At 49.3% G+C, this 12,550-nt stretch overlaps 1 protein-coding gene across 4 annotated transcripts; it reads left to right on the forward strand.

Moving 5' to 3' along the window:
• The first annotated feature begins 2,547 nt into the window (after positions 1–2,547).
• EOMES (eomesodermin) lies at positions 2,548–12,134 on the forward strand. Of its 4 annotated transcripts, none has more exons than XM_067561880.1 (6): positions 2,548–2,749; positions 7,601–7,755; positions 8,361–8,482; positions 8,971–9,129; positions 9,214–9,275; positions 9,981–12,134. In XM_067561880.1, coding segments are annotated over exons 1-6 (1,236 nt in total). In that variant the 5' UTR covers positions 2,548–2,747; the 3' UTR covers positions 10,717–12,134. The 4 variants fall into 4 exon arrangements, with proteins under 4 accessions (XP_067417981.1, XP_067417979.1, XP_067417980.1 ...); XM_067561878.1 differs by lacking the exon at positions 2,548–2,749 and adding an exon at positions 5,122–5,988; XM_067561879.1 differs by lacking the exon at positions 2,548–2,749 and adding an exon at positions 5,122–5,988 and having other exon boundaries at positions 10,038–12,134.
• The last annotated feature ends 416 nt before the right edge of the window (positions 12,135–12,550 follow it).

The raw sequence follows: 12,550 nt of genomic DNA on the forward strand, positions 1-12,550 counted from the left end.
TAAGTATACCCTACTTCTGATGAAGTCCAGCTTCACCTTTTCACCCTATAGGAATGCAGACTTTAAACTGCTACATATGGCCATTTTTAAAAATGTACACTTCAAACACCTATTGAAAATATCATTATTTAATCTGACAGGTTGGCAATCTTGATTAGTATAGCAGTAGAATACCACTTTGCACTTCTTTCTCTCTGGGGATCTCAAAGCACTTTACCAATGCCTAGAAGTAGTAAGTGAATATTATCATCCCCATTTGACAGATGAGAAAATGAAGGTAGAGAGAGGTATACAGCCAACTTTAAAAAATAACCGCTGAATTTCAATGGCCAACCTGAAACAGTGTGGGTCTGATTTTCATAGATGGTGAGAGCCCACAGCTTCTTTGATTTCAGGACGAGATGCAGGTGCTGATTAACTTTGAAAATAAGAATCAAGCTATTGCTATCTCAAGCTGGGCACATGTAAACTGAGGTACCCAAAACCAGTAGCCACTTTTGAAAATCTTGGATTTAGTGACTTGGAAAACGTCACACAGAAAGTTTAAATATAGAAGAAATTAGGACCTTGAACTCCTGACCTGAAGTCCCATGCATGGATCACAAGAGCATCCTCACCACCTTTGTTTAACCAGGTTGTTTGTATTTGTATTTAGTAAAAAGGACAAACTGGGTGAATAGAGCACCTACAACTTCCCATTTCAAATACATAGTAAATAAAAAAGCCTCCCAGCCTTTGAGATGGCATCTATGCCAGCTAGGCAACAGGAGCCTAAAGGGAGAACCCACGATATATTTTAACAAAAATCAGTCCAAAGATAATTAGTCAAAGCAACATGCAAACTATCCATATTTATATAGGGTCCAAGAGAAGCTATGATGACCTGTAAATCTTAAGATGTTTCTCCTGGGCTTGCAGCAGGTCTTCAGAAAATGTACAAAGTGTCTGACCAACATAGAAGGGGATTGGATAACATTGTTAGTATGGATGAAAGTAAAAGTGTTCTTAGAATATGGATCTGCGTCCACCTGGGTGTGCATGAGAGAGATTCATGGAAGCTAGAAATGGAAAAGACCTACTGGATCATAAAGCCTTTTCTCCTTGGAGGCCTAGTTCAGCAAAGCACTTAAGTATGTGCTAAAGGGCTTTGCTGAATTGGAGGTCCTACTTTGATATACAGATCCCATATGAAAGAGAAAACAGTTATTACACTTAATCTTATCTGGAAGGCAATAAGCGTAATGTATAGTCCATCTTCATTAATTACACCTTACTGTAAATAACACTGCATAAACAGGGTGTCCGTGAATAAAAATGCTGTTTGATTCAGTGATGCTGATATCTGAATTGAGTTAAACAATATATCATTCTATGAAACCCTCTAAAACCTCAGATTTTCTCCCCTCAACATTTATTTTGTGGTTTGGGGGTTATTTTAGTATTAATAACTTGACACTCTTCTTTTGTTTCTGCAAACTCTGCTCTTAGTGTAACCTTACGTGAAGTGTTCAGGGATCCAGTTATAATGCTGTTTCCAATACATGGCTAAAACGCAGCTCAACCCTTCTGAACAGCTAGGATTGAAGAGCTAAATCCATCATTCAAGAACATGGCTCATTACAATTTACAGCAGAAGGCTGAACTTTGCTTTTACTATATTTGAGGATTACTGTCTTGTAACTAGATCCCCCAGTAAAATAGAGTTTTACGGTCTAGTTGGGATTAGAAAGACTAGATCCAAATCGTTTTGTTTTAGTAAAGAGTTACAGAATAGATAACTCTTCATTTAGAGTGGGACAAATTAATATTTCAGCTATAAGAACTGCCTGTTGATTTCCTGTGCAAAGAGCAAACTGACAAGTGTAAAATAATGGTGTGTGCTCAAACAATCATATGGCCAGAGTGCATCTGTGGGCGTAAAAGGGAGGGGGAAATAAAATGTGAGTATGTCCTTTATGCAAACAGAGTCAAATCCTGCAGCTCTTAATCTCTCCGAAATTACACAGCTTGTAATGGAAATGTTGCCCGAGTAAGCACAGAATTTGGCCCATAGTCAATGAACAAGTTCATAGCTCTCTGCTCCTTATTTCCCTAAAAGCCAGTTACTGTCCTTAGATGTTTACACAGCCTCCCTGGACTGCTGTGGGAGTTTCACGTATGGATCGACACCAAACATGTTTCTCTAAAAGTGATATGAACTCTTAAAATAATACTGAAAATCTAAATGATCTGATTAAAGTTTTAAATTATTAGCAGAATCCATGTGTAATCTTTATTATAAATACATTTGAAAATAACCTGAAAAGCTTTATCTGTCACGGGTTTGTGTCTTCCCTACAGAAAAATCCCTAAGAGCTTGTCTGCACATGGAGTTGTTCCTAATTAGCTGATCCTGATTAACTCCACGTGCGATGTGTACACACTTATTCCGGAATAATAGAGCCTTGTTCTTGCTTTTAGTTTAACTCACTTAGAAAGCTAACCAAATTCAAATAATCAGGAACAGCTCCATGTGTAGACAAGCCCTTTGAGGATCCCATTGAAACCAATTGGAGGCTTCAAATGAAATCAGTGTGAGCTGCAATAAAAGCAGTACAGGGAAGGAGCTATATTTCTTAGCCTGCCTTAGGTGCGATGTTATATCAGATTTTGTAGGAGAAACAGAGAACCCCCCTGGTCTAAGGTCGTGGTAGATAGGTAAAGGAGGACGTGTTCTGCCAAGATTTCGATGACAGTGTGTACTTATTATGTAAGTTTATGTTCTTGTAATGATTTGGCATTTTAAATACTTTTTAGAATTAAATCAGTTCGCCTACGATTCAGAGCATATTAAATATTATTTCTTGTGCTCGCTATTCCTATGCAGCGTTTAGGCGCTATAGAAAAGCCTTTGATCGCTCGCTATTTTTACAAATCCGTTTTGTGTGCTGAATGTTTCACACGTGGAAGGAATTTTGATTCCATTAACGCCCTTCTTTCATGAGCAATGGTCCCCTTGCTGTTGAACGGTAAATTATGTGAGGGCTGCAAATCGCTTTGCAGTCCATTACTAGTAAAGATCCCGCTGAATGGGTTGTATCTGCTCCATTCTTCTCCCCAGAACAAAACCACCACCTTGCCGAAAGAAATAGTCATCCACCATCAAAGTGCTCCGAGAGACCGCGCTGGCAGATCTCTGCTGGCTGCGTGGGCTTCTGACTTTGCAAATAGTTTTTCGTTGTCGTTTGAACAACAGCATCAAAAAGTGAGGCACAACTTTAAAAGAGAGCGACTGACCGGATCGGGCCGACAGAGAAGCGTGAACTGCGGGCTGTGAGCAGACCTGTTCTGCAACGCCAGCTCCCGCTCGCTCATCTCCCCGCACACCTTTCGGTGCGCTCCAGTTTACACGGAGTGCTTAAGCGTGGCGGGTGTTTCGCTGCTTTCTCCCGGTTTTGATGGTTGCACGTTAATAAACCACAGCTGCCCTCTAAACCGATCATCTCGCCTCTTTGCCTACGGTCCTTAAACCAGACATTTGCGGACAAACCCGGCACCAGGTAGCGGCGGCGTTCCTGTAACTGTCCAAGTTTAGACAATCGGGAGGAACGTGTTCTATTTCCCAGGCACGGCTGGGTGGGGTTAATTGTCTGTGAGCACCTTAGTTGGGTTTGATGGGACTTTGTCAATCTGGTACACAAAAAAGGCTCCGAAAGCCAGGTCGAGTTGCTCAAGGCAGTCAGACGAAGCGTGGCTGAATGATTATTTATTAGTAGGTGTTCCTTCACAGTGCATGTGCTGAGTTTTCTCTCTCTCAGCAACGAAATGTTGGGTTTTATCATGTGATTTAACAAATGACGTGCGGAATATTCATTCCGTTGAAGCCACCGCGGCCCTGGGCATCGGTGAGGAAAGAGGTCAGCGATCCAGTGCCCCGCTTCGTCCAGCCAGGCTCTACCTCCTTTGACAAATTAGAAACAGTTCATTCTTCTTAAATTCGAGCGGCTCATCTTTCTGGGTTTAACCCCCCCCCCCCCCACCAGCTGTGTGAACGGGAACTATAAAATTCACCCGCGGGAATTGTTAAAACGCGGAATCGGTCAGATGATTACAATAATTTCTGCTTTGCCGCACCGAATTATTGAAGCAAAAGGGTTTGGGGTATTTGTATTATTTGGCATGCGAGGGGGGTAGAATTGAAAGAGCAAAACAGCCCTTCCACTTGCTTGCAAGAGAATCCCCTGCCAAGGGGGAGAGCTCTGAGTCAGCCCTCTGTAAACGATGCTCTGATCTGCCGCCCAAAGAGGGGTTTCTACCCTATTTGGCCTGGCTGCGGAACTGGCGCAATTGTTTCAGCGGCCAGACTGCGCCGGAGAGCCTTTAATCTCGCCCATCACATTTAAATGAAATGTGGATCTCGTTTCTGAGCTGGCCCTGACAACTGCAGCTGTCTCGTTTGTTAAATGTTAAACAGCAGCAAGAAGAGCAGGGGCGAGCAAAGCCCCCGGCTTCTTCAGGGCTATGTAACTACTTTAAATTTCAGGTAGCATCACTGAGGATTTTGCCCAGCTCTTCTCTCTTTCCCCTCCGAAAGTTGCTTTCTTCCCCTGAAAGTCGTCAGCAGGCGCGATCCTTTCCCTTGATACCGCAGCATCTATGAGCTACGAGGCCTGTGTCATCTCCAGGAAGAGATCAGCATTTGGCTAACGCTTCACGCCGGGGTAAAATCTAAAGCACCGCACCCCAGCCCCCGAGCCCTGCAGTTCAAGTTCCTGCTTCTTCTCTTCCCTCCACCGCAGCCGGCCACGAAGCGGTTTGGATCGCCCCTCAGGAGCCAGTTAAACGGGGGGGGGGGAATGGAGTCACAGGTGACTTGTTCCAATTAGTAGCTGTCTAATTAAATTAGTGTCACGGAAATCAGCCAATGGGCCAGCCAGGCTGAAGGGGGCTGCCACCATCTAGACCTCCCCAAGCCCCTCCCCGGCGGCCCGAGGAAGCCGGCGTGCCTATATAAATACTCTCCGTTTAATTCAGCAGCTGTAGAGGCGCTTGTCGATGGTTTCAGTGGGGGGCTCGGGCTGCTGCTGCTCTCCGAAGGCCGTGGGCGGGGGGGGGGGGGGTGACTGAGGTCGCCGTCGTGGGGCTGGAGCCCGGGGCAGGCAGGCGGGGGGAGGGTGAAAGTTTCAGGGTAATTTGCCGGGAGGGGGGGCCGTGCGGCTCGGCCCTTGGCCTCGCAGCCGGCCGGGTCCCTCCCGTCCGGTCCCGGCTGGCGCTGGAGAGGATGCAGTTAGGGGAGCAGCTCTTGGCCAGCGCCGCTAGCCTGGCCGGGCCCCCCGGCCCCTTCTACCCGCTGGAGAGCCGCGGCGGCCAGCGCTGCGGCCAGCACAGCTCGGCGTCCCCCCAGCGCCTGGACGTGGACAAGGGGCCCAAGAAGTTCGGCAGCGGCGGGGCCGGCCCGGCCATGCTGAGCGAGGCCGAAGCTGGCGAGCCCTTCCCCGGCGCGGCTTCCAAGCCCGACGGCCGCAAGGCGGCCCCCTGCGGGGAGGCTGAGCTGCCCCCGGCCGCCGCCGCTCGCTACCCCCTGGACAGCCTGAGCCCGGAGCGCTACTACCTGCAGTCGCCCGGGCCGCAGGGGGCCGAGCTGGGCGGGCCCTGCTCGCTCTTCCCCTACCCGGCGGCGGCGCAGCACGGCTCCGTCTACCAATCGCCCGGCGGGGCGCGCTACCCCTACGGCTCGGTGCTGGCGCCGGGCGGCTTCTCGGCCGCCGTGTGCTCCCCCGGCGGCCGGGCGCAGTTCGGGGGCGGCGCCGGCGGCTACCAGTACGGCCAAGGGGCGGCGGGACCCCTCTACAGCCCCTACCCGGCGGCGGGCTCCTGCGGCGGGCTGGGCGCCTTGGCAGTGCCCGGCTCGGGGGCAGGGCTCCGGGCGCAGGTCTTCCTCTGCAACCGGCCCCTCTGGCTCAAATTCCACCGGCACCAGACCGAGATGATCATCACCAAGCAGGGCAGGTACGGAGCGGGCCGGGGCGGGTGTGAAGGGGATTCCCAGGCCCCACGGAGGGGAATCAATCCTCTCCCCGCCCAGCCGCAGCTCCGTCCCTTCTGTGCCCCCAGCGCCAGCCCTGGGCCGAGGGGGCAGGGATGCGGGGTCGCTTGTTAAAGCGGCTTATGCCGGTGTCCTGGCCTGGGTTTGCTTCTCTCTCCTCCCCTTCGTTTTAAAAAGATCGTTTCCCGGAGGATGGGGGGGGGGGGGGAGAGCTGGAGCCTTGAACTGCCTCTGGTTGCTGCCCTTGATCAGGGAAGGGGGGGGCGAGGTTAATTTATCGCCACGCTAAAAATCAAGCCAACCCTGCCTTTTCCGCCAGTGAAACTCGAGGGGTGCCGAGGAAGGCGAAGAAGTGCCATGTAAACGGAGCAGCGGGGAGGGCAGCCGGTGCCCCGAACTGCGCTCTCCAGCACACGGGGCGGGTTCACGCTGACTCGGGGTTGCCCGGGGACTGGGTGCGGGCTGAGCTAACACTAATCTCTCCTCCGGCGGCGAAGCCTAATCAGCGCCGAGGGTCGGGTTTGCTTTGGGGCCACTTCTATTTTATTTATTTAAAAATAATCCCCGGAGAGTCCTGTAGCACCTTGAAGACGGACACATTTCTGCGGACATGAGCATGTGGTGCGTCTGACCAAGTGGGTTGCAGCCCCCGCTAGCTCATGCCCGCAGAAATGTGATCGTCTTCAAGGCGCTCCATGGCTCTGGTGGTGTTTGCTGTGGACAGACTAACACGGCTACCCCTCTGCATCGTTTGTGTTCTAAAGTGCGGCCATCGAGGAACCAACTCCGGATCCCTCCCTGAGCCCAGCGTTGTGCGGGGCAAAACGGCACAACAGCTTCGTAACCGGCTGGGGGGGAGGCGGCGGGACCGCGCAACTCTCCGCTCCCAGGGGAGTCGATCGGCTTTGGCGTGTTAAATGTCGAAGAGAGAGAGAGAAATTGTCTGTGCAATGAGTTATTGCGTTACCGCTGCCGAGGAGGGTCAACTGTTTAGGAGGAAAGCTCCCCATCAAAGGGGAAAGGGCTGGGATGTGGCAGGACGCAGCAGAAGGTTTCTTTCTGCGGGGAAGGAGCCAGAGATGTTGGTTCTTGCTCGGGTTTTCTCCGTGCCAGGTCTTGTGCTTAGATCCCCTGTTTTTCGGCCGGAGACGAAGAGGAAAGGGGGAGCAGGTAAACGAGCGGGCAGCGCCTCATGGGGGGGGGGGGGGGAGAGGGATCTAGCCGAGTGGAAATAGCGCAGCGTGGGCTCCAGATCGGACCGAGGGTTCCCTGGCTGAGACGATCCAAATGCGGGACACGGGGAAGCCACCCTCTGCCTCAGTTTCCCCCGCCGACTGCTAGGCGGCCCTGCATTGCCGCTTTTTGGCGGCGAATCCCGGACACCGCAGGCGCCCTCCCCCGAGCCAAGCTCCCCGCACAGTGCTCGGCGCTGCAGCGGGCTCCGGGCAGAGCTGGAAGCGGTCACTTAGCTCTGCGCCGGGCAGGCGGGCGCTGAAAGCCGGGGTGAGGGTGGGCTCGGAGCCCTTCCCTGGCGCCCCACTAACCTTCTCGCTCTCTGCGGTTTTTCCCTTGCAGGCGGATGTTTCCCTTCCTGAGCTTCAACATCACCGGCCTCAACCCCACCGCCCATTACAACGTCTTCGTGGAGGTGGTGCTGGCCGATCCCAATCACTGGCGCTTCCAGGGGGGCAAGTGGGTGACGTGCGGGAAAGCGGACAATAACATGCAAGGTAAGGCGCGGCCTCCCGGCGCCCGGCTGTGGGGAGCCTCCGGGCCCCCTCCAAGCAGGCTCCTGAGCACCCGGCCTCCTTGGGGAGCCAGGCTCTGCTCTGTCCCTTCCCCTTCCAAAGCCAGCCCCGACCCCGGGGCGTGTTCTTCCCGCTGCCCTCCGAAACCATTGCCCTGCAAACCGCTGCTCTTTGTCCCCACCGAGCGATGGCCAGACCCGGGTCGCACAGGGACTAGTTTACAACTGGGGACAAATGGCAGAATGCTCAGCCCTCCTTTCCAGGGTGGTGCTGCTGGCTGTTAATGCGCCGAGAAACCCCTTGGCTGGAAGATGGCGCTGGGATGGTCCCTCTGCAGGCTGGGCGATGCGCTGTGACTCTCCCTAAGCCGAGCTAGGCACTACACGAAAATTCTGGGAATTAAAGATACAAAGGTGGACGCTTGTCCTTCCTGGAATCCAGCAGCCCCACTCAGGCAGGGGCTAGTTTACAGTGCATCTGCTGTGCCTTTCTTTGTGCTATGGCTGTCACCCCAGTGTAGGTTTGTCTGAATTGTGTGCACAAGACTCTTCTCCTGGTCCTTAGGTTTGCACCTCTCTCTTTCCTAGGCAACAAGGTGTATGTTCACCCCGAGTCCCCAAACACTGGGGCTCACTGGATGAGGCAGGAGATCTCTTTTGGAAAACTGAAACTGACCAATAACAAAGGTGCTAACAATAATAATACGCAGGTAAATAACTTCAATGCCATGGTCATGCCCCCAAAACCCAGTTCTTCATTTCAAGGCTTCATTCCTTACCTTGCAGATTTATACTAGCCTCAGAAAATCTTAAACCATTTTTATTTTATTTTATTTAATGTATTTATTTAAAAGTACAGTGAACTTCACTTAATAGATATGGGACAATAAAAGGTGAAAAACTTTCCCTTTCCTCTGTTTAGTCAGGCATAATGTGAGGTCAATCTCTACTCTGTAGCTCTCTCAGAGCAGTGAATTTTGTACACCACTGTACTCCTAAAGCTATTATCCAGAGTCTAGTTTAATTGAGGATTGCACCTTGCAAACGCCTTGTGAGAGAGTCTGAAGGCTAAACAATCAGCATCCAAATATCGGATTGATTTTTTTTCACCCCATGGCTACCACTTTAATTTTAGGTGCCTTTTATCTGAACAATCTATAATAGACTGTTTGTTTTTTTTATACATTGTTTCTTCTAGATGATAGTACTCCAGTCTCTACACAAGTACCAACCTAGACTTCATATTGTGGAAGTGACTGAAGATGGGGTTGAAGATCTGAATGACTCTTCAAAGACTCAGACGTTTATTTTCCCAGAAACCCAATTCATAGCAGTTACTGCATATCAAAACACTGACGTAAGTCATGAGGGGATTTAAACTTTGGGAAAAAATCTGTAGATGCAATTTAGAAATGTAACTCAATTCTATTTCTCCCCCCAGATCACCCAACTGAAAATTGACCATAATCCTTTTGCAAAAGGATTCAGGGACAACTATGATTCGTAAGTATAATTTTAATCCTATCTCAGTCTGTGTGTGCATTTGGGAGGCATAGTCTGGTCAGTTTTTTAAAAATGGAAATCTTTCTGTAAATAACTTAGAGCCATTGCTGTTACTTCAGGGAGAAGCAATATCCACAGCTTCAATAGATGGTGTGACTGTTTAGGTTTTTAAATGCCTTTATTGTGTGTAGTGTGTGGTTGTCTGTCTGTCTTCAAGTGGGTTTCCATAAATTGTCTAAAGGAGCTGACAAAACCGTACATGGAGTAGAGAGATTTCTTGTTTTAAGGTCTTATCCAAAAGACCCAGGGTAGGTGAAATGAGTACTGTACTCTATTAGCAAGGGAGAGAAGTTCATAGTTTACTTTGTAAGCCTAGAAATATCTTTTTAAAAAACAAACAAACAAACAAAAACTATAGATGCCTCTCAGAGAGGCTGGTCACATTTTTGGTATGTTCATGCTTATGGTTTCTCAAAGCATATGTATGAATAGCTATATTAAAAGATGCTGTAGTGAGAATTGTAGGCTTGGAAGTGTCTCCTGAGTTGAGGACCCAGGTGAAACTGGATTTCGATCTTGCAGAATGTATGAAGTGTCCTAAATCCCAGATTTTTATCTTTCGCACGTAGTTCAGTGCCTGTCTGTTTTTTAATCGTGCATGGAGTTGTAAAAACCAACACTTAGTGTTTCTCTTTTATGTTGTAGCATGTACACAGCTTCAGAAAATGACAGATTAACTCCATCTCCCACGGATTCTCCTAGATCCCATCAGATTGTCCCAGGAGCCCGGTACAGCGTGCAACCCTTCTTCCAGGAACAGTTTGTCAACAACCTGCCACCAGCCAGATTTTACAATGGTGAGAGAACTGTACCTCAGACAAATGGCCTACTCTCGCCTCAGCAGAATGAAGAGGTGGCCAACCCTCCCCAGAGATGGTTTGTTACTCCCGTGCAGCAGCCTGGTGCCACCAAACTGGACATGAACGCCTATGAAACAGAATATTCTCCGAGCACCTTGCTCCCCTATGGCATCAAATCCCTTCCCTTGCAGACATCCCATGCCTTGGGATATTATCCTGATCCAACGTTCCCTTCCATGGCAGGATGGGGAACCAGAGGCTCTTATCAGAGAAAAATGGCATCTGGGTTACCTTGGACCTCCCGAACAAGTCCCCCAAGTTTCTCTGAAGACCAGCTTCCCAAGGAGAAGGTAAAAGAAGAAACCAGCTCATCCTGGATAGAGACCCCACCTTCCATAAAATCTCTAGATTCAAACGATTCTGGTGTCTACACTAGTGCTTGTAAGAGAAGACGACTCTCTCCCAGCACTTCCAGCAATGAAAATTCTCCAACAATGAAATGTGAGGACATGAATGCCGAGGACTATAGCAAAGACACTTCAAAAGGCATGGGCTACTATGCTTTCTATACTACTTCTTAGAGCATTATTTCATCCTGATTAGCTACATTTTCAGGGTGGCATTGGGTTTTTTCTTTGGTTTTGTTCTTTGCATAAAAGTTGCCAAAAAGACTCTTGCCTTCCACTTTTGAATTGTTTTGTGCAATTCTATAGAAGGTGCCAAAGCTTTTTGACTACTGCAGGTTACCGGGTGGGGAGGGAACTGTAGTATAATTTGATCTTAACTTCAGAAGGAACTGTAAGGGGGTTGTAAGCAAGATCCTGTCTTTTACAATGTGGCTTATTTATTGGAGACACTAAAGTGTACAGTTTGGCTGGCTCAGTGGCCTAGAGGTAAGTCCTATGCACTACCAAACAGGAGATATGGGTTTGTATCCTAAACTCTCTTTTTTTTGTCTAGGTCCTTGAGAAAGAAGTGGCTGGAAATTTTACCTGAAATATAGTGTAGCATAGGCCTCATAAATGCTATCAGTTGCCCAATCAGAAGTGTCTGAGTTCAGTTAGGGCTGCTTGGACAGAAGATAATAAGGGAGGAATACTTTTTTAAATTTATTTTTTTTTAATGAAGGGAAAGGTTTGATTTAAACACCCTGCTGCCCAGGCCCTTGATTTGAATCTGGCTTTCCTTAGTCTTGGGAGGGATAAAAAGACTTAAAATTCTGGATGATGGGTTCTGAGGGTAAGCTTTAGAGGTGGCAAAAAAAAAACAACAAAAACCACAAACAACCCGACAAAGTGTACAGTTGTATTTGTCTAGGCACACTGTATAGTACTGTGGAATGCAATGTATAAATAGTCTACATATAAAAGTCTGGTTGGGATCATATGAAGTGGGTGCTTTGGAGTTCTAAAAGCATTGTTGACTATTCCAGTGACTTTAGAATATTGGAGCATTAAAAAATGCATCACTGAAAGTCTTTTAAAAGGGATCTATATTGACTTGTAGGTAAAGTGACTTCTCAGTTGCCCTGTACTAACTTGACAGTGATGTAACTTATCCACTCCTATTGCAACTAGTTTCAGATGTTTCAAAATAATACAAACCCTAAAGCGCTGGCACACAAACTGCTCGAAACGTTGACTTCTCTTCGATTTTTTTCTATGTACATAGTAGTAGTTTTTAATAAATGTGTGTGCTGGGGCAAGAATGGGTCTTTTCTCTTCTCTTCCCCTGCCCTGCCCCCGGGTTTAGCGGGGATGGAGGCGCGTTGAAAAATGCAGCGGATAAATTGTTCCTCCCAGCACCTAGGGCGGCCCCTTACAGGGGCTGGCTGCTCTGGTGGGAGTTCCCAGTCTCCTGATGGTAAAACACTGGGGACTAGGGCTCAGGCGCGCCAAAAGTCTTACGTGGGAGGGGTAATTTCGTGGCGGCTGCTCGCTGAAGGGCTAGAGGGGCAAAGCCGGGGGCGAGGGAGGTTCTGCCTCTTGCGAACCCAGCCGGTGGTACTCAGAGGGCTCGAACAAATCGCGGGGGGCTGCAACGCCCTCAGTTCATGCAGCTAGGAAAGAAGTGTCCTGCTGATCTTTTCTTGAGAGGACTTACTCTTGTAGCTAGTGAGGGGAATTTATGGAGGCCAGATCCCCCCTCCCCCAGGGTGTGTGTGTGTGTGTGGCGGGAAGTTAGTGTGTTCACTACAGGGGGGACTGATCAAATCTTCTCCCAGGGCGGCACCGGCACTTGTCCTCAGCCACAGCCCAGCCTTGCAGCAGCCGAAGCTTAACGGGAATCAAGGAGCCCTGCCTCGGGTGGGGCAGGGAGCTGCTGTCAAAGCAGCGGCAGGGACGAGCTGGCCCCTTCTCCCTATCAAGGCGGGGGGGAGGGGTGTAGGTCTCCTGCCCCCCACCCGCTCACTCT

This window comes from Emydura macquarii, unplaced genomic scaffold (genome assembly GCF_026122565.2).
Source record: "Emydura macquarii macquarii isolate MOO-44397 ecotype Brisbane River unplaced genomic scaffold, CSIRO-AGI_Emac_v2 contig_2422, whole genome shotgun sequence".
In the NCBI taxonomy this organism is placed as follows: domain Eukaryota; kingdom Metazoa; phylum Chordata; order Testudines; family Chelidae; genus Emydura; species Emydura macquarii.